Source organism: Oreochromis aureus, linkage group 19 (assembly GCF_013358895.1).
Source record: "Oreochromis aureus strain Israel breed Guangdong linkage group 19, ZZ_aureus, whole genome shotgun sequence".
Classification (NCBI taxonomy): domain Eukaryota; kingdom Metazoa; phylum Chordata; class Actinopteri; order Cichliformes; family Cichlidae; genus Oreochromis; species Oreochromis aureus.
This window is the reverse complement of record NC_052960.1, coordinates 24,993,476-25,015,786: the sequence shown is the minus strand read 5'-3', so window position 1 is coordinate 25,015,786 and position 22,311 is coordinate 24,993,476. Positions and strand designations below refer to the sequence as shown.

The 22,311-nt window shown below is 39.5% G+C and overlaps 1 protein-coding gene across 11 annotated transcripts in view; it reads right to left on the bottom strand.

The window, feature by feature from the left end:
• Positions 1 to 240: 240 nt before the first annotated feature.
• The window catches only part of mark3a (MAP/microtubule affinity-regulating kinase 3a), a 48,108-nt gene continuing 26,037 nt past the window's right edge, over positions 241 to 22,311 (bottom strand). For 2 of the 11 annotated variants that reach the window (XM_031753557.2, XM_039603338.1), the window contains exons 10-18: positions 19,819 to 19,918; positions 16,081 to 16,193; positions 15,327 to 15,474; positions 14,395 to 14,612; positions 13,396 to 13,499; positions 9,713 to 9,985; positions 8,743 to 8,769; positions 2,677 to 2,721; positions 241 to 1,094 (exon numbers count right to left, since the gene is read on the bottom strand). In XM_031753557.2, the coding sequence (XP_031609417.2) occupies positions 749 to 1,094; positions 2,677 to 2,721; positions 8,743 to 8,769; positions 9,713 to 9,985; positions 13,396 to 13,499; positions 14,395 to 14,612; positions 15,327 to 15,474; positions 16,081 to 16,193; positions 19,819 to 19,918 (1,374 nt within the window). In that variant the 3' untranslated portion in view covers positions 241 to 748. Of the gene's footprint in view, positions 1,095 to 2,676; positions 2,722 to 4,882; positions 4,931 to 5,138; positions 5,219 to 8,742; positions 8,770 to 9,712; positions 9,986 to 13,395; positions 13,500 to 14,394; positions 14,613 to 15,326; positions 15,475 to 16,080; positions 16,194 to 19,818; positions 19,919 to 22,311 lie in introns of all 11 variants that reach the window. The other 9 variants (XM_039603343.1, XM_039603340.1, XR_005609396.1 and 6 more) reach the window with 9 other exon arrangements.

The window sequence follows — 22,311 nt, the reverse complement described above, 5'->3', positions numbered from 1 at the left end:
ACCACATGTAATTTAACCCTGACTTGGTGCAGATGGAAGCACCGTTGAATTCACAGTGAAGTTGGTAGTAGAAGAAACTTCAAGGTAATTTTTTTTTTTTTTTTTTTTTTAAACTTTGGAGGCAAAGTTGGGGAAACTTTGTTTTGAGACCTGAATGACTACAAGCAGAGATGTCCTAACATGCACTGACATCAGAAGTAACTTAGATAAAGCTGGAAACAAGCCCAACACTGATCAGACTCAAGGTTTAGGTTGACAGACACTTTAATTGAGACATGAGTGACCCTTAACCATGTGGGCATTTACATGGACTCCCCATCATCTCTACTTTTTAACAAAATACAAAAGGAGAAGAAAAAAACAAAACAAAACGAGTATTGCAGAGAAGCCATCTTCAAAGTAAGGTACATTATTTACACTGAAAACAGAACGCTACGTCATTTTCCTTTTTCCAGGAGAGAGAAAAATAAAAGGTGAAATAAATAAGACCAGAAATGCTTTTTCGTCCACATTCACAGCATGACAAATCATATTCAACTCATTAATGTCGACCCTGTGCGGTCAGAACAGACTGAGATATTAGTAGGTAATTCGGTGATTATTGCCAAAAGCCTTAATCTATACATTATAATATTCAATACATACTCTGTGTTTTGTTTAGAAAAAGGAGACATTTGGAAACTGCTACTTGGATGATTGTACAGCTTAAATACTTCTAGATATATATGTATACTTTAAACCCTTTTGTTCATAGCTTTAACTCATTGGCAACTTTGGAAGCAATGTTTTTGAAAGCGATGGATGAGCCGGATATCCTTTTGAACCTGACGCCATTGAGGGAGAGACGGGGAAGCTTGCAAACCTCCATCTCCCACTGCACCAGGTTTTCAGCTCGCCCGTCTCCATGGACGCAAAGAAGCAGGAAACTCTCTTGCTGTTCGTAGTCGCAGTTGTTGGCGTCGAGCACCTTGCGAATCTCCCGCATGATATCGCAGGGCTCCATGGAGCTGGTGGTCCTCATACTCCAAGTGAATCTGAGGGAGCGGGGTTTACTGTCTTTATTTTCCCCTTTTTGATCCCCAGGTACATGGCGACTGTTGGGAGAAAGAGAAACGGAGGACAGTTTTTAGTCTCACACAGTATTCCTCCCGCATTTTACAAAGCAGGATCTGTGAATATATTTGAAAGAAAAACATTTTATTTTGAAAAAATATTTAAAACAGGCAGAAGCAGCAGGAATTAGTTGAAATTAAATCATGTTGTACACAGCTCTGATGCATTTCCACATGAGATCTTCTAGCCCCAGTTTGTTTATTTTTATATGAGGGAAACAAGCAACACAAAAAAAAAAAATCATTTAAGTCTCAGCATGAAGCTGAAAAGTAGTGAAACTGACGAAATGGAGTAAAAACGACTTAAGATTGAGGTTTGCTTCTTTAAATAAAGTGTGAAGGCTTAGATTTCATGCTACACAATTTCTATCATCATTCTTTTTTCACCTTTGTTGGCATTTTGAAATCAAATATTTCACGTTTACTACATTTTGTCAGTGGTTTTAAAGTGAGCAGCAAGTCTGAAAAACCCAGAAGACTGCCGCGATTTCTGCAAACAACTTAAATCTGAGCTCATGTTTGACTCATTTCTTCAGGACCTACATCTCATTGTTTTTATTAGACACTTAGATTAGTCGTACTTTTGTCTGCTTTACATTACTTCTAAATCTGGGATCCTATCTTTTTGCAGTTTTATATCCAGTGTGTTGCCTTAATATTGAGTCAAGATGAGGCACGCAAACTGTGACTGAATGTCATTTATTTAGTTTTATAATCATATAAAAGATAATTTGTCCAATATGCCAGACTGGTTAAGCCCCTATGATCGATAGATAGATCGATAGATCGATATATATACACACACTATAGCAGTCAAATATTTTTGAGAGTATTAATTAAAAGACTCTAGTGGAACAGATTAAGCAATAAAGGACAGTAATCACTGGATGAAGCTGTGATTAAAAGACAAATATCCACCATAGTCTTGTAAATTGTCTGTAATTCAAAGATATTAGGGTTAGTAATGTAAGTACTGGGTAACAGTGAAAAGCAAATATATCCTGTATGCATTAAAAATGGTTCTGTTCTAGTGTTCGTCTATATTTTGACCTGTTTTTGTTCTCCCATCACTGCATTTTGAATTTAATTTTCATTTCTCATGTTCATTCATTTCAAATTCATTTACATTGTAACCAATATGATAATTCAGATGATTAAAAAGTTTCTGGGTTTTTCCACATATAAATATTTATTCTCTGGAAAATAACTTGTATGTAAACTGGAGCTAGACACATGGCGGCAGTCTTTGAGCTTCAGGAGTGACAAAATAAAGAAGCATGCCATGCTAACAAAAGTAGCTCACAAATACAGTGCCATGCAAAAAAAAAAAAAAAAAAAATCAAATAAATAAAAAAAAAATCAATAATTTTAGCAAAAAACACTCAAAGACGAGGCTTTAAAGATGCAACAGTACATTCGAACGTCCCAGAAGGGAGTAAGCACAAAGTGGTTCCTATGCAGGGGGAAGGGGGATTGAGCAAATTGGATGATGCTGCAGACGGAGACAAACTGAAGCGTACGTTCGGAAGGGAAGACACACTGAACGCGGGGGAGGTAACCTCACCTTGAGCCCTCAAGTCTCCCGTTTCTCTCAAACTCGGTGGAGACTCTGGGGCGTAAAAGAAGATCAGACGGGGAGGAGGAGTCAGGGCGGGGGGGGGAAAGAAGAAACAAAAAAAAAGATGTAGGTCTTGCATGACAACCATTTTTGATCATTTCCAGTGAAAAATCATATTTAAAAATGAGAGAATGTGATGAATACTTGAACGACGACGAGAGCCACCACCAAAAAACAGAAAAAGAAATGGAAGCTTTGACTTCCATTGAAATCAACAAAGAGTTGTGAGAAAGAGAGAGGAAAATAAATAAAGAAATCAAACAAAGAAGTGATGACTGTTCATGTCCCAGACTGAAGCCAACAGGAGCACACACAAAGAAAAGCTTGACAGCGGTGTGTCGACGCAAAACAGCAGCAAAATAAGAGGAGATGCAGCCTGCAGGCCACATTCAGGTGAGGTAGGAAGTGAAGGCAGTGATGCAGCGCTACTTGACTGGACTTTCTCGCCTCTCAAAAAACCAAACAAAAAAAAAAAAAAAAGATTCTAATCTACATCTGAACAGCACAAAAAGCTAAAAAAAGAATTAAAAAAAGCAGATCTTTTCACTGGCCTATAGGATGACAGGACGATAATGGGGGGTAAAAAAAATAAAATAAAAAAAAAATACAAGAAAGTTGATTATTGCTCTGCAAACACATCCTTTGACGATGTATCTTACAGTAAATGTATATAAAATCCCAGTTTAAGCCTTTTAAATACACTGTTAGAGAACACGTGACCCATCACGATTCTTTCTATTTAACAATTTAAACCTTGGTACGTGACATTTTAAAAATGTCTATTTGCATTTGGACTAATTATCAAAATTATTTGATCACTTTAAAAATTACATTTAAAACAGCTTCTGAAATGCTTGCTTAACCTTTCCTAAGGTTAACAGTAATTATTATTTATTTATATTTTATATATATATATATATATATATATATATATATATATATATATATATATATATATATATATATATATATATATATATATATATATATATATATATATATATATATATTGAAGACAACTGATGATGAAATCCTGATACGAGCCGTGTGTGTGACGCACATGAAAACAGGCACTGTTTAGGGAAAAGCTCCCTCCAACATGACGCTCAGGCTCTAAAAACCAAACCAAACCTTCACAGTTTGTCCCTGTGACTGAAGCTGCAGCACGTTCAGCAGCGCTGCAGAAGCGCGCTCACTCTGATCGACAGAACAAAAAGCTCACCAACTATTTTTAAGTCACAAACGTGAGCCATAGACAGGACTTTGTGTATGTGTGTGGTTCTGTAATGGCTCTCCTACCAACTAGAAGACGAGCTGATAACTTGGCAGTGAGACGACATTTGGGACATTTTAAGGAAAGCACGATGAAATCTTCTGCATTAGTCAGAAGTAATTTGCCTTCCTTGTTTGTCCTCATACAAGTATTTCTATGGCAGGTATAATGAAGAAAATTCTTTACATAATTTGTTTCACGTGCAGTTTTTTCCCCTCCATAAAGCAAAAATGACCTCTTTGGCTTACCGCTGGATTCATTCTGAATTCTTTACTGTTCCTGCGCATCTTATACACAGGAATAATCTGCAGATTCATTTCCTAGCCTCACTTGTACAAACAAAGACTCGAGATAAAGCAGGGGATTCCTTCCTACTAACCAGGTTGATTTCACAAGAAAATTTACTGGATTGCAATAAAAATTTAGACCTACTGCAAGATCTTTCCCTCAAAGTGATGACTGCCAGAAAATACTTTTTTTGGGAGGGTGCTGAACGACTACAAACAAGAAAAAATGTCTGTACTGTAAGACAAGATTAGATTAAAAGTGAATAGTCGGTAATCTCCCCGTTTTTCAGACAGGATGGGTGTACTGTGTCAGGCTCCCAGCATGCATTGCAGCCTGCAGAACAGAAAACAGGACGGGGTTGTGGAGGAGGGACAGAGTCCAAACTCCTGACAGCTTGAGGGACTCGACAACAAGAAGACGAGCGAACAGACAGGACTGACAGCAGGTCCTGGGTCGGCCAGAGAGGCTGTGAAAAATCACAAGACCGAGGGGGGAGAGTGAGGCAAGGCGGGGTGAGGCAATGTAGGAAGGGAAGTCTGAAACTCAGACTTTAGTCTCAGGAGAGATTGAGGGATGGAAACAGCCCCTTACTCTAGATCTTCATCTTCCTACAACTCTCTATATCTTCCGCTCCTGAATCTGAAAGAAAAAACGTGAATCTGAGGATGTGCCGAAAATCTTAGTGGACTCATGACAAGAAAAGAAAGAAGGAAAGAATATTTAAATGAATGGCATGAGGACAGGCTGAAAAGAAAAAAAAAAAAAGAAAAGAAAGAAAAACATGGAAGATAATGAGAAGGAAGGAAAGAAGAAAAGGCTGAAAGAGACTGGAGGGCAGAAGACTTACTAAGGGTCTTTCCTCCCTGGGTAGAAGGGTTGGCAGGCCCTGTTTTGGCCGACTGCCGTTTGGCCGGGTCAATACTGACCCTAGGCAGAGAGGAAGAGCAGCAAGAGGTCAAGGTTAAAGGACACAAGAAGGTAAGGAAGACAAAAAACACACCGGGAGGAGAATGTGAGTGAACCTAAAATGTCCCGAGGACGAGGAAAATAAAGAAAACTTGTTACGTTCAGAGATGAGATGAGTTTTTAGCAGAAATGTACGGCGGCCCAAACCAGACAAAATTAAGTTAATGCCTATAAGACGAGTCAAAAATGGAACTGAGTAAATAAATAATATTGTTGGTTAAAATGGAGATTTTATTTAAAAAAAAAATAAAATAAATAAATTGTAGCTAAGACTTTTCATCTTCTGAAGAAATTGAACACAAGACTTTTCAATAACTCCACTTTTCAGTTTGTCTGTTCTTTGTAGCATGAAAAAAAAAAAAAAAAATCATGCAATTGTTCCACATTTTCTGATTAATCCTTATTTATTTAGATAATTAATATAATTGGACTCATTTTTTAAGCTAGTAAACTTACTATTTTTGCTCTTTGTTGTGAACAATTGATATTTTCAGCCAAATTCTGATTTAGTTTTACTTAACAGCAAGATCTTAAAATTGATATTGCAGGCCTACACTGAAATAGTGATTGCATCAGTGTTCACAGGAAAATAGAGAAGGTAATTAAGCTCAATTCTCATTTGAATACTTCATTATATTCATTTAACCAACTACACAATTTATTACTGTATTCGGTTTTATTTTTGGCTCGTCTTATAGTCTTTTGCTCTATTTTGTCACAGTGAGTGCGCCACAGAGATGAGGACAAACACAAAAACCCTAGTGAGACGCCATGAATGGGAATGCAGGATGGTTATGACACCTGAGCAGAACCGACAGGAGGCTCTGGATGACGATGACGCTGCCAGAGGAAGATGACAGTTTACAAAATCAGCCACCAGAGGGAGCCATGGGCCTCAAGACAGCTCCCTGAGAAGGCCACAAAACTCCTGATCTTTTGATATGTACATCAATGACTGGTTCAGTTTGACCACAGCTACCATGCTGTTTCACAAGATCCGTTTGAGGAATTCAGTGTTTAATAGCCTCCTCTCTTAAATCCCAACCCCTATTGGAATGACTGATCCGACTACTTGGAACATCCGCAGGAAACCATCAGCATGTCCAAACAAAATAAGGCCTCCTTTTACAAAGTGGGACATTAAGAAAAGTTCTTAGCAATGTCTGAAGAGACCCATTTACCCATTTATACTATCGTGTCACCACACACCCATTTAAAAACAAAAAACACCTTGTTGTAGTGAAAATGTCTTACACATTGTTTCTCATCCTTAGTATGGGCCCAAATGTTAGAAGACACTGAACAGAAAACATTAAGGGGAGAATATTTCCAGCACCTGCATCTAAAACAACTTTCTGAAGACACAAAAATATTTTTTTGGAGAATTAAATCCTTCAAACATTCTCTGCAGTTTTTGCTTGCCTGACAGATAGAAGTGAAGTTTACTGAGGGCAAAACATGTTACAGAAGAAGTGGGTGATATTCTTCAGTAAAAACAACCTTGCTGAGCACTTTATGATTTAAAAAGAATCACAAATTTAGAAAACATTTAACAGAGCATTTTAAATAAGGTCATCTCCGTGTTAATTTTAGGAACTGGAGTTTTTAAGTTGATTTATAAGTTAAAAACCTATCAGGTGGATTGTATTAGTACATTACAAAAAATAAAATAAAAATAGCCAAAAATGGTCAGTAAATAAATGCTGTATTCTGGAGAATATGTCTGTGTGATCCCCCCTTTTTTTGTTCTTCTGACTTAAACCGAAGGTAAAAAACTGGCTAAAGCCCAGAAAACCTTCAAAGCGCAACAAAAAAAAGTGCAAAGAGACAGAGGAAGGCTGAGCGACGTGCCTTTTAGAAGACCCTTTCTCTGAACCTGTACATAATGAGATGTTTGTACCCACCAAGGGAAAGAACCAAGTCTACAAAAACAGTGTATACAAAGTTGCATTTATAAATGTACTTAACGGCTTAGAAACAGATAAAAATATAATCCTTGGTGGTTTCTTTCTGACATATCTGGGCCAAAGAAAGTAAGAAAATATATATTTTGGTGAATAATGCAGCAGCAGAATAATCTAAGATGAGTTCAGTCATTAAAATCAACCACTGTGGTGAGAAATCAAACCAGAATCAATGGCAGCTGTAAGAAGCAACCTCATGCATGCAATGACGATTGATTAGTGGCAAGCTGCTTTGCTGTTGCTGTTGGTTAATTGACTGATTGTTCAAGGAGTCCGGACTGCTTTCCCAATCAGCCTTTATCCACCCAGACCAACCTTGGCCACTCCGAGCACATTTACACACAGAGACCAGGTAAAACCCAATTAAAGCAAAAGGAAGTCTGATTTTTTTTTTAAAAATTGCAATGGATCCATCTTAAAGGAATAGTTTGCCACAGTAAATCGTCCTGTCCTCGTGAACGTTTAAAATTAAGAGCTTCTGATTCTTCTGTATAATCGTTTTGCAGGATGTTGACACAGCTTAGAAAGGTCCACAACATACCTCCTCCAGAACAAACACCTCCATAAAACTGTTTATACACAAAACAGCACAGATAGTGTTGGGCGATCCAGTATCCAGGGCAGGACAGGGAGTTTAATTTCTTTCTCTCAATGTTTCAAGTGGAAAGTAGGCTACACCTGCATCACAGCCTTCTTCACATACAAAAGGTGACAGATTTAGTCTAATCATCTGACTGCACTTAATGACCATAAATGGGCAGATATCAGCTGAACAGCTAAAACAGTACTGAGACCTAATGTCTGCCCAGGTCTTTTTTGCTTCCCCTGCTTTAAGCCAACAGTTCTGCTAACTCATTTAAGCTGTTTGTATGTGTGTAAAATGAGTTTGGTTGTCTCCACATATGCACACTTATCTTAAACTCAAATTAAAAAGATAGAAAAAAAAACAAGACGAGTCAAACGAGAGACAGAAACCCTCTTAATCTGAACAGGAACTCCTGTTCATGCACACAAATGACAAAACACGCCTGTGTCCTAAGTGTTATTTACAATAGTGAAACATAATGAGACAATAGTGAGGCTGGTTACATTTAAAATGAATCTAGTAATCAGGAAGTGAAATATCACCACGATCACTAACCTATGAGATCATCCTCCATCTGCACCACCTAAAAGTATAACCTTCACGAAGGGAGGACTGCATGCACAAGTGCTCTAATACATAACACATAAAACCAAACTATTCCTTTAAGAACAATCTTCCCTAGACATTAAATTATGTTACCGTAGGTTACTTAGAGTCATGTCAGTAGGCCTAATATGTGAGAACAGAAATCTGTCACGTTAATCTGATTGTAAGCAGTGTGTGTAAATGCACCCAGAGAGCGTTACTGTTCTGCTAAGCGATGTGTTAGTTCAGTGCCAGCAGCCCCACACGTCTAAAGAGTTTCAGAGGAAGTTGTTCTGTGAGATTGTTGTCATTGTTTTGGTACAGAGTGAAAGGCAGTACAAGAGTCCTACCTTTTGGTAAACCTGAATGACATGTTTCTACAACAGAATCAGACAAAGAAACAGTGAAAATGGTGAAAGAGAAGTGAAGGAAAGGGGAGGGGGAGATCGAATGAGTGAACAAAAATGCGGTGATTGGAATCATTAACAGTGAAAGATAAAGATTCATTTGTAATTTTTTAATTCAGGATTAAATGATTTCAATTCCTCATTTTAGGTCAGTCATTGCAGGTGGGATGTCACTGGCCTGGCTGCTGCTCTCAGTGCCTGAAATCGAGACTCTCACTGTGACAATATTAACCACAGTAAGAAGTGCACAAGAATCTGATGTCGAGCTTTTAAGGAGGCCTGAAAATGCAAGTTATAGTTTGTTTTTTAACTCAAAGAAAAGCTATACAAGACTAACCTCGATTCAAAATGTATGCTTTCACTTTGATATAGTCCAATAAAAACAAAAACTACAAGTACGATAGTAACACATACAGTATACAGCAGACATACAGTGCTAAAGCACGTGTAGTGCAGGAAATGATTACTGTATAAAAACATTACAACCCAAGATCTTTTGCTGTGTTTAATGTCTGAATAAAATGTTTGAATATCCAATTACAGTTTCTTTACGATGTTTGTAGGTTTTCTGGCAGCAACCAGGCAGCGACAGACAACAAATGTAGACTTGAGCATAAATCACATTGTATAGGACAGTGAAGTGTTCCTCCAGCATGTAATTATTTATCTTAATTCTACATGGCACTGTGCTGATTGGTTTCAAATTTGAACAGAGTCACAGTAGATTAAACGGCACAGAGCAGAGCTGAGCTGGAGTCTTTCCTCTCTCTATTCAAGCTTTAACGTTTTTAAACAGTTAAAAAATTATTGCTTCAGAACAAATTAAACCTTTTAACTGACTGAACAGAAAGCGCTAAACATCAACCCGTCACGCTTCGCTACAAAATGTGCCGCGACGCATTTCCTCGCCTACCTGCGGGTGAGTTTAGAGGTGAGTTTGGAGAAAAGGTTGCTGGTTCCACGGCTCCGGGTCTGAGACAGAGGCGTGGCATCGTGGGAGAGAGTAGGGGAGGCCGGTGGGCCGTTGTACGTGGCCGTGCGGCGGTCTCTCAGCTGGCCGCCGTGGAAAGTGCTGCGGCTGGCCGTGCCTCGGGGGAAGCGGAGACGGTCGGGCGTAGTGGCGTTGGCGACGCTGTGGGTGGACGCCACCGGGTTCCTCTGACTGCCGGGAGACACGGCAACGTTGCTGAAGTGGACGGAGGGGGGAGAGAAGTTACAATTAAAGCAGGTTTTACACTCTGTTTTTCCAGAGCAGACGTGTACTTCAACACACTGAACATTTCCACTCTCTTCCACTCATTTGTGCAGGTAGAGTGTGATGGAGCCAGATTATACACAGTCGCAGAAGCTGTGACTGTGCAACATACTCGAGTACACTTCTGCAATGGAAAAATGTTTGTGCAGAGTTACTGCACGTGCCTCTGTATTCCTAAAATGTGTGGTCTGGTTATTCTACATGGACTTCTAAAACTGCCATGGGTTTCAAATACATGAATACTGCAGGTTAGACATCAGCAGGGTAGGAAATTAAAATCAGAACGGAACAAAGCTGCGCATCAGCTGGTGGATTTAGACGCAACAGCCAGTTTGTGAATAACTAATCTGCAATACATTTTTTTTTAAATTACAGCTAATGTTTTAGTCTTGTGACCACTGGCCTCACACAGCTGACCAACCACAAGCAGAAGCTGCATGTAGCGCAGAGTAAGATCATCATTCCCTATAAACTGCTGAGCACTTGTAGCCATAACTAATAGATTAGAACAGAGATGTCAAACTTCTGTTACCTTGGGGGACACATACAGTCCACTTTGATCTTAAGTGGGGCGGACCAATGAAACTCCCCTTTCTGTCAGTCTAAAGAAGTGCACATTTAATCTCTGAGGTATCTCAAGAAGAAGTGCAATTTCAACAGCACATCTCAGTTTTACTAAGGGATAAAGAAATGTTGCTCTATTTAATGAAAGAAATCTTTGATTATCTATTACTTTGGTGTATTATGGATGGTTGTGGGAGGTCTTTATCAGTAAGACAAGCTGTGAAAGTTATGAAAATACAGTTAAAAGTCTAAAATGTATGTCCTCCTTCACATTTACCAAAGACCACCAGTGGGCCAGATTGGCATCTTTGCTGGGCCATTTCTAGCCCCGGGCCTTATGTTTGAGACCCCTTGATTAGAGCATAAGTGTTTATTTAAAGTGAATCCATAATGAAGTGTCTGGTAGTACCAACAAGAGGCAGATTTATGATGGAGAGATTATCAGTAAACAAATACAGCTGCAAGATTAATTTTGTGCATTTCATACCCACAGATGTGCAAGTATTTTGTGCAAACTGAGCTCCAGCACAGATCTGGTCTAAGAACCCAGTTTTAGTGCCTCCCTTTGGATTAAACGCTTTCAGAAGCTAATGAGCCACAAGGACTTCTGTCCTCATGTGTCTGTGAGTCATTTGAAGATTCTTCAAAGCAGAAAACTAAAAGGAGAAATCTTTATAAGATCATTACATTGTTTGAGACCAAACTGAAGAGTAGGGACTTTCTGGGAGCAGAAACAAAATTAGGTTAACCTATTAAAATGGCAGCAGGGCAAGGAAAATAGTATAAGTGAGGTCACATGACCAAAACATCTTTATGATAATATTTAAGGCTAGTGTGTGGGATTTATTTCAATAAATTCGGAGCAATTTTAGAACAGGAAACATAAAGCAGCTGGAACCAAAATTCACCAGTAATGAGCTGTTAATTTCACACCCCAGATGTCAAGCTGTTGATATGTACAATGAAACAGTGAGTTGTGAGCCTGATCACTTAAGAGTCTAAACAGAAACAGACGAGGGTCTGAGGAAGCTGGGACAGCAGGGGAGCCGTGAGCAGTGGGGGCTTTTCCATCATTTCGGAGACCGACAGGTGTGGGGCCCAGACAGAGAAAATTAGGGGTCAAAGTTCACAGCAGAGGATGGAGGAGAGATCAGGAGCAGAGCTGTGTGAGTGCGTTACTGCAATGTCGCAAGGGGGGGGGGGGGGGGGCAAGCGGTCCTCTGGTTTATGGCTGGCAGAGGGATGATGGAAACATGGAAAAATAGTATCACACACTGAGTTTAACCTATCGCTCGATTTCAGTGTGTAGATGCATATTTTTCTCCACTTCTCCCCACCTCTGCTTTGATCAGCGTCTGAAATCAACACTCAGAAAATTCACCTGCCTAACTGACAGTGTTCAAGACTTCACCTCCTAGGTCTCCCTGCTTCATTTATCATCTGGATTTTGGACAGTTTTGTGGAAATTAGATCTGAAATAAATGTCTTTATTTAACCACCCCCTGAAAAAGAAAGTGGCTATAGTCTATAGTCTAGTCATATAGTCCTAGTCTATATGTCTGACTTCTAATAGAGTGCAGTTACATTTCAGATTGACTACAAGCACCTTGTCTAAGCCTCATTTTCAAATCTGTTTATGTTGTGGAAAACTAATGATTCTACCGATTCAGTAACACTGGAATACAGATAATACGTACTAAGGTGTTTTGGAGATCCGAGTATACAAATACTTCTTCCTATCACCACCTCAGCAATGTTACCAAACATCAGGTAAACCAAACAGTAGCACTAAGGCTCGTGTTTATATCTAAAAAGGTCTTCATTCTGATCACAATTCAGTGCATTAGACCGGCTAGACTTGGGTAGAGTAACAATAAAAATGAGGACATATTTTATTGAGTTATACCAGTCATTACAGCAATTCATTTTACTGACATTTACCTGCTTCTGCTGATGAGCATACATTTCAGACTCTGGCACCAAAAACCACTTTGCTTACTGTTCGTTGCAGGAAATGGCGTCCATGGTTTAGTTGTAGGGTTATAGAGTGTGAAGCTGGCTGGATGTGTGGGTTAGCAAGGGGCCAAACAGGGGCTGAGACATGAGAGGAGACAGACAGGGGGGTTTGGAGACCCTGTCGTCTTACTTGGGCGAGCAGTAGTCCAGAGCGTAGTAGGAGTGGGGCAGCGTGGCCCAGCCTGCCTGGCAAGCGTACAAAGGGCCGACAGTTTGATACCTCAGCCGCACCGAACTGGACGAGGCACCGAATGCAGCGGCTGCAAAGGCAGACGGGGGGCTAGTGGCACAAGCCATCTCAGTCATGCTGGTCATGCCGTAACGGGGGGGAAAAAACAAAACAAAAACCCCACCCCGACCCCGAATCACAAACACACAGGCAGAAATGGAAGATAAGTTGATGAGAAAAGGGGAAAGTAAACAGAAAGAAAGGAGTAGAAAAATCAGGGACTGAGACAAAGGAAATCTTTTCTAGGGATCCCGTTTAGGTCCTTTTTTTTCTCCTCTATTAACAAGAAAAAGGACAGATTTGGGGTTTAAATAACTTCAACCAGTGTGAGTTTGAAATACCATACAAATATATATTTTCACACAAGTTGAGTAGAAGAGTCTCTAAAACAGTATTTATCTAAATCTACAGAACTACATACAGACTTCAGGACCCACAAAAATGATCTCACTAACTACTGTTTACTGATAAGTGGGAAAACTCAAATTCTGCTCCCTGTACTGATTAAGCTTTACAATCATCCTCCTCTCACCTGTTCTCTTTCCCGTTAGGAATGACGGAGAGGCGGTCTGTGTTGTTTCTGTCACTGCAGACATACGTGTTCCTCCTGGTCATACCCGCAGACGCAGTGTTATTCTGCAAACAGACAAATGTGTTCCTTCAATGGAAGACCTTTTTTTAATGAAAGGCTCAAAGAAACATGTGTTACAGCAATTAAAGCACAGTGTACTTACTATCATGCTGCCAATCTCACCAAAATCGAGTGAGTTTTGTTAAAAATTGGAAACAATGCGGCAGACTTTAGAAGTAAAACTTGTTTGCTTTGTAATGTACTGATAAGCCCCTCGTGTCTTTGATCTCTAAAACATTTCCATTACTCGATTAGAAGTAGTACTTGTCTGTCACATTTTGTATCGCCACAGAGGCTTATTGTGGTCGATGTGGACAGGTGGATTAATCCACTAAAGGAAAAAGGGCAGCCATATTTTATTGGACAATCTGAAGTGACTCATACAGAGACTGCCACGTCATGGTTTGGTGGCTTTAAAGTGATAGAGTGCAGCTTAAAAACATTTCCTAATCTCCAGACCATGAGACTGAATCACACTGTTAAACAATACTCTGGCATTGTTCGTTGTGTAAATCTGGACAACTACATCGACACACAAAACCAGAGCTCAGGAGTCGATTGCTCACTTCTTTGATGTTTTGTTTTTTTTCCTTACAAGGAGGGATCACATGTGATGTCACCTGTGAGAGGAAGCTTTACCCATTTATGCATCATTTTCTCACAGATGCATCCGAACACAATAAAGTCTTTATACCATTATTTTCCCTTAAATGCAGTGGATTTCCCCAATGCCAGGAAATACACACTGATGTGTAAAATTGGTGGAATTTCCTTTAAAGTAACCATGACAGCCACTGTAACTAAACACTCTCATTTAGCTTAAACCCCCCCCCAAAACTTTCATACAAAAACAGAGCGGATAATTAATTGAACTTTTAAGCCAACTGCTGAAACACTCACGCTCGGGGCGGTGGTGGCTCCTTTCCTGCGGTCAGGGATGTCAGCCTTGTTGGGGTTGTTGGCGTTGCCCATCAGAGGGCTGGAGGGTGGTGCCCCGCGGGTTCCTGGGATGCTCGGTTTACGGAGCTGGACTCCACCTTCCTCTTTCACGCTGTTCTCCGCAGTAGTTGTCTGACTCCTCTTTGGATGAGCCATCCCTGGAGGGAGGTTCTGACCAACTACAGAAAGACAAAGTATAATAATCAGAGTAATGTGTGCAGGATCTCTCAAGAATACCGTCTACCTCAGTCAGCAAATACAATTGTTAAAGGAGTTTTATCTAACCTACATTTTGAAAAAAAAAAAAAAAGAAGAAATATGACCCAGACTCAGTCAAACATAATTAACATAATTATAGTTACAATTTACAATATAATCATCATATTAATGTTTGTTTTTATTTTAATCCATGGTGGCCTTGAATCAGGTTTCATCATTTACTAAATGAATAAGGTAGTCTTCTTAAATTCCCAAAATATCAGAAACGCTAGGCTGAAAATGCCACAGTAGTTTTTGAAAACACAGTTAACAATGTTTGAATTGGTGGTTTTATGCTGGAGTGTAAAAAGGTTCTCAGTGTTGCCATTTAAGCTGCAGATCTCACAGACAGGAAGCACTGCAAACTGAGGTTACTGACAAAGCATTATATCAGTGGACAACACGGAGCTGTGCAAACAAAGGAAAGGCTAAAGTGCCTCTACCATGTGACAGGTTCGATTCGGCTTCTTTTATCAGCTGAAAACAAGCAACTGGCAGAAAACTACTTTTATTATTAGAGGTGAAGTACAGCAGAGTTTCAAGTCTGTTCTTTTTCACGTGACATGGAAAAGGAAAGCTAGGACCGTGACACTGTGTTTCACTCAATGAAGAAAACAACAGTGTGGACTGCTCACCTTGCTCGCTGTAACGTCTCTGTTTGTGGTTGGAGGAGACGCTCCTCTGGACTTTGAGGTGGGAGGGCGACTGGCCGTTGAGCTCACTGCTTGGCCTCGGTTTGGCCAGAGACAAGTTGCTGCTGGAGGCCGAGTCGCCGGGCTCCAGCTGAGAGACAAAGGACACATACAAAACATACAAAAACCCTTCAGTTTCTACAGTTTTTCAATTACAGACTGCCAATATTAGTGAATGTGATTTATGAATCAAGACAGACTAAAAATCTAGGACACATGATATGCGATCAAAAGAATTTCTGTGTACAAAGGATCCTTTTAAAACTATTATTTCTTATGAGTGGGAAAGCGGTCATTTGGGAGCTAAGAGCTTCAGATAGCGACTTCAGACCCACTTTGTTTCAATTCCTGCACCTTTATTTATATCAGAACCAAGCTCTCATGAACAGCTATAAGCTTGAAGAGGACTTACATGACTGCTTAAATGGCTGTCTGAAAAAAATTCTCCAAATGCCAAATCTTTGACAACGAACTATTTCACATGATCAAATTTAAAACCATTAGGCTTAAGACATGGAAAAGCCCCCAAATGCTTCAAATCAATTATTTTAATGCACTTTGATATGTGGCGAGAGTCTACGGCCAAACAAGGTAGAATTCTATAAATAGCTCCTGTTAGATTCGGCAGTCATACACTGGTTTACAAACCACTGATAGCTGAACGACTGAAGAACTAAGACGTTTGTTATGTTTGTACCTCAGAGGCCTTCCTGCCCAGGAGCAGGTAGGTGGCTGTGATCTCGTCATACTTCATCTTGGCCAGAGAGTCCTGGATTTCCTCCAAGTTGTAGCCCATCCCAACCATCACATCTGCACAAACAAAAATGATCAAAGGCTCAATTTAATAACCACCTTTCACGACACCACTGAAACTAAAAGGGACACTGTAGATTACTGCGATCAGTGACAGTTCATTGCGGTCCTCACACCACAAAGTGTGTGAGTGAGTGCTTACTTTTAGACCCTTTCACAGTGATTGCTGGCGATTACAGCACAAAACCAAAACATGACTATTTCTTTTATAAAATTGTTTTAAAGTTATGTGGTTATCAACTTTATGTCAAATCTATGTTATTAAACTAACTGACTTCTCAATGTGATTTTGTATTCAAGAATTGTGTGTGTGTGTATTCTGGTGACTGAGTCGTGCAGGTTTATGATCCCATGATATGCGGTGGCACTACACAGCTAGGAGTTTGTGTGTCTAGCTTGACTACATTACAATGTCAGAAGCTTCAGGCAGTGAAGTTCAGCTAATCGACTTCCTGCCTTTCTGGTTCACCTTTGAAGCAAAGCAATGCTGACTGGAAAGGGTTTGGAATGTGAGGACACCACTTTTTTCTGAAAGTCTAATCCCAAAGTTAAACTCAGACTACTTTTAAATTCCAAATCACAGCTCTAGTTGGGTTCAGAGCAGTTGGGTATGTAATCAGATGAAACAATCTGTGTTTCATCTGAACAAATAGACACCTAACAAGTTTTTAATGAATGTCCACATATCAAAGCTGCGTGAAAAACAAATACTGGCATTTGGTGGGAAAACATACCCAAGAGTCCCAACACAGGAGAGATCATTGTCCATCTCTGTGATTTGTGGTTATAGTTTGATCTCATCTTAAGCCAAACTTAAATCTCTTTCTAACCCTTAGCTACCCTTTGAATGTTGGTCACGCAGCGAAGACACAAGAGAACTGTCTCCACTCGCAATGTATGAAACTCAAATTTGTCCTCAGGAGACAGATTTACACGAACAGCTTTGACGTTAAGCTTCCTCATTGTCCAGGTCACGTGTGGAAGCATGCCAGGTAAAGCTGGGTCATCTTTCTCACTACAGATCCAACATGATTTATAAATATATTTGTACTTTGTGTGTCCACATGCATGTTTCGGTCATTTTAAAAAGGTACATGAATCTCTGCACACTTACACTGTGTAAGGAGTAAAAAGCAAATACCTGCAACGTAATTCATTAAATTTTAGTAGGAACACTTGGTTTTTCATTGTAGCTCTCATTTGTAAAGAAAAGAAAAAATGCAGCAATACCTTTTGAAATAATGGAAATATGACTTTGTTACCCCACCATGCATCAGATGAAGGCTTTTTACACTCATCTACACGCTGTGCAGCCTATAAATTTTTGAAAACGCTCTTCTATCCGAGACATGTTGGAGAGCTTTTTTATGCGGATTACATCTTCAGAGATGGAGCGGCTGGTCTCCAAGGAAAGGTGTAGAAATGAGTCACCGGCTTCGCAGTGACCTGTGATGGGCTCTGACTTCCTGCCAGTAACCGTTCTGTCAGTGCAGGCTGTTTGTGTCCGACAGGAGATCGTTTTTTTAAATCACACTCTTTTTAGTGCAGATGATGTGCTGCCGTAGCCAAAAATGTATTTCTCAACCACAAACTCAGCTGCCAGACTTGACAACAATACAGAGGTGTGACCGCATCATCATCATCATTTCAGACTCTTTACACGGCATCCTCAGGGGTTTATGAATTGATTTTAAAATGTTACCCATTACTACCAAATCTTTTCATGGCTGCTCTTTCTACTACACTTCTAAAGGCTTAAAATTTAAATTAATCATAATTTTCAGCACCACTCGAGGGTTTCTTTGTGCTTTAATGATTTTAGTTTTTGAAACAAAAAGCTCACGACAATAATTTTAAAATATCTTCATTCCTTTGTTAATAGCTAAGTTTCTACTTCACCTGTACACAAACACTTCTAACACCAGGTTTCATGTGTGGGAAGAGAGAAAGCGAGCAAAAAACGAGCTGCGCCTCTGTAACCAGGCAGAACCACTGATCTGCCATCTTTTCCCGTCCTTCGTTGGATCTAGCTCATCTTTCTCAGTTTCACACTCCTGCGTCCCAACACTTGTGTTTCCCTCTCTGATTCTCAGCTCATTAGATGGTTTATGGCTGCAATCTTTGACAAAATGCTCATAGCTGAAAGAGGAAAGGACATTTTAACACTTATCTGGTAACACCCTACCTAAGAAAAAAAAAAAAAAGGATTACTTTCTCGGCTTGAATTATGTAACATTACTGGCTTTATTCATCTGTTAACGTTACCTTTTTTTTAGTCATTCTGACATAGGCTACACAGGTTAGGTCAGTTATGTAAAAGTTCTGTGTGGCTATATTCAGATACACCAGGACCTTTAAAGGAATAAGACAGCCTTGGTTGCCTCCTGATATTTAGCTATGAGCTGATCACGATGTCAGTGATAGATTTTGTTTTTCCTTTTCTCCCCTAAATAATTCCCACTGTGAGCTCATTGCTTTTCACAGTTAATCAACACAGTGTACTACAAGCACAGAAAAAAAATCTAGAGAGGCATGTAATTCTTATGTGATCAGGTTTAAAGCCACATATGCATTCGTTCATCTATGCAGCTGGCATGAATCAAAACTAAAAATATCAAGACTCATGTTACTGTGGAAGAATGTAGGAGAACGTCCTCCAGGCCTACCATTTCCTTACACGCATCACATAAAATCAGACAATTAAAAACTAAATGGTGAAAAATGTTTATCCCAATAGTGCACCCATCCCTTACCCCAATAAATAAATAAATAAATTATTGAATTCGTAATTGATATAACAGAAGATTTTGGCCTTCAAGGTTGAGGATTTCCTTTAAGTTGATCAGCGAATAGTTTCACCTTTAAACTAGCCTGTTCACAGTGTTTCCTGGTGTTAAGAAAATAAATTCTCTCTCTACTGGCCCTTGTGCTGCTGAAGCCTTTAGATAAATTAGATGTCATCCACACTGAAAATTCAAAGTCTCTTCCTGTGTAAGACAGCATCTGCTCCACAATGCATTGTTTTCCTTCAGTAATAATTTAAGGTAAACTTTTGCAGGCATTGTTTAGAATCCAGAGATTAGTCAGCAACTTCAAGACCTCATTCTCTCCCCTCCTCCATCTTTTTTTCCCCCCCGTTTTCCTGGGTGATTGGGAGTTCGCACTGACACATGTGCACCAACGGCCGACCCCAGCTGCAGTTATGTAAGCTTTCATCCAGGGCATGATGGGGAGGCTTCTCTAGTTTTCTTCTCTGCATGCAGCAGCGCTGCTCGAATTTATTTATTCATCGTCACGTTTCATCTTTTTTCCTTTTCAAGCTCTTCAGCACTGAAATAATGAGACTGCCTCTGCACTGTGGAGCCGTAACCCCACTAACGTTCGACATCTCACGTCTTCTCACTACTGACAAAAATTACCGACTGAGCTTTTACAGTAATAATGGAGAAGGGGGGGGTGTGTACTTTTTCTTTTGATTATAGAACAGTGTATGTGACAGGGCTGAAAGTCAGAAAACTGACTTAAAAAGAACTTCAATCATGAAGCAATCTATCCTTCAAAAGGGAAAAAAATCAACCAACCAAAAAAACAGTTACGATATTAATAGTAACATCAGCCTTACCTATTCTCTTCTGATCTGTGATGTCCAGCTCTGGTTCAGTGTAAGGTTTGAGCTCGTCATCATCAAATCCTGCATTGATCCATCGATCCTTCATAATTTGCTGTAAAAATAAAGACAGACAATTAGAACAGATGTGGCTACACATATGTAAGAGAAACAAAACAAAAAAACAAACGCCGACGGCACACATGCATACCACCGAACGAAAAGTGGCATTTTCTTTTTTCCCAGCACAGAAATTTACAGGGTTTTGTAGGCAAAACAGCAAACCTGAATAAACTGTGAGAAACTAACAGTTTGAAACTTCTGAGAGTAGCTCAATCCTCCAGGTAAGGAAATCCCAAAAAAGGTGATCTATTCATCTGGACATAGGGTTTGCAATGGGAGAAACTGGCGAACAATGGGCTGTGAGGCCACAGTCCATTGTTAGTCAGTGGTGCTAGTTTCAGTCATTATGCAAATGTACTGTTTATAAGGTTGTAGAAACCTGCAGTCAGCTGAGACTGAGGAAGTCACTCCCACTGAAATTGCTACGTAGTTCTATGATAACCTCTCTCTCAGCTTTAGGAAAAAAAAAAAAAAAAAAAAAAAATAATGAAGCAAATCAACATAGTGAGGGGGCACCACAGCTCATGAGGTTACACCTTCAGTAGCTCTTAAGGTGCATCTTCAAATATTCTCTGGTGTTATCAGAAAAGGATTAGTCCAACATAACTGGTGTGGACAGATATTACAGTTTAACAATATTCAAATGAAATTTTAGTTCAAGTCTGAACTTGATGGATTTATATTTCTAACAATGCATTTAACATCCACTGTAATAACAGATCAAACAGTAAGTAGAGTGCATGAGGCAGTCCACTCAGGTTTAATTACAATTCAGTCCTTTCCCAGAAACACTACACATTGAACTGTGCTCCATCACATTTGTTTGCACCTTTATTTTATTTCGCTAATCAATCGTCAGCTGATCAATTGCTCCCTGGGGTTTTAATGAGGACAGAGCCAAACTAATTATCACGCTCTGCTGTGGCTGCCATAATCCAGGTCAATCGTGTGGCATCAAACGCCAACAGATGTGACCCCGACATTCGAGCCAGCACTATTTATTTTAATTCATGTACTGTCTGCTCTAAAGAATTCAGCAAAACGCAATAAAGCCATTTCCTTGAAATGAAAGGCGAAAATCAGCTCTGAGATTAAATAGCAAGTTCAGAGCTTACGTGCCAAAAATAATTGTGAAAAGAACGATTTTTCTTTGTGTGAATGATTTACTGCAGAGTGTGAACAGCTAAAAGATGATCATTCACACATTCACACATTGATCTGTGGAACAATTCTCTCCGTCCTCTCTTCCTCTTGCATTTAACACTTGGATTATTCCAACCACCGCAGATGTTCCGACGGAAATACAAAGTCCCGGTATTTCCGCCATTTTCTGTCAATAAACTTTGAAAACTGATTTATTTTTGTCCAGTAATATTTAACTTAGTATGTGGACTCTGAGGACACATAATGACCTTTAATAGTTTTGGTTAAGAGGTCAAAATTTCATTTGGCTTATCAGAGAACATGCTGAAGTATGATCGTACAATACAGCGTTTCGTTGTCCTCCTACTTCTGCTGGAACTTTGAAATGTGCTACGGACACATTTCTACTTATACATGAATGTTTTTTTTAACATGTTTGCATTTACAGTTTTGTTGATTTTTGCTGATCATCTATTATTTAATACTGTGACAAAAAGCACAAATGTTTCCTTAACAATAACTGGAGGATTTCTTGGATCCAAATATTTGACCAAACAACATTATATGCTGCTCACAGGGCAATGCACAATTACAAAAACAATGTAATAAAACTCATTTACAGTCAAAAGGGCAATTTCATACTATATTTTGCTAACAGCAGAGTTTTGAACTAACTTAATTATGTTCACTTAAGAATAATGTGCTGATTAAAAGCCAAAGATATCTCACATACTGTCATCTATTAACCAGCTAATCCTCACACCCATGATGCTCGATGGATTTTAGGTGTGAGCACATTTCTGGACACCAGATTTGCTGAAAACAATCCATCTGTTATCAGTAAAGTTCCTGTTAATTTAAAGCAAAATGAAATGTACTCGTAAGGACTGTGTGCTGTTTCTACTCAAAGCGAAATGAAGTTTTTTCACCTCGTGGCACAAACATTTGTAATAGCTGATGTAAGCGCCTTAATATCTGTAAATGCAACCACTGCAGGTTTTGATCTTACTTAAACCGGGAGATGCATAAAATACACTAAAAACGCAGCTGTACTTTCTGCTCATAATGACGCAGACTCAAATAAGTAGGTTATATGCACCCTCTTGAAAACTGATGTATACTCGAGGCACAAATGAAGGCAGAGAAGTGATCACAGAAGACAATTTTGGCACAAACACAAAAACGTCGATGCATTATTCATGGTTACAACATCATAAGAGGAGGAGTAGAGTGTGGGCCGGG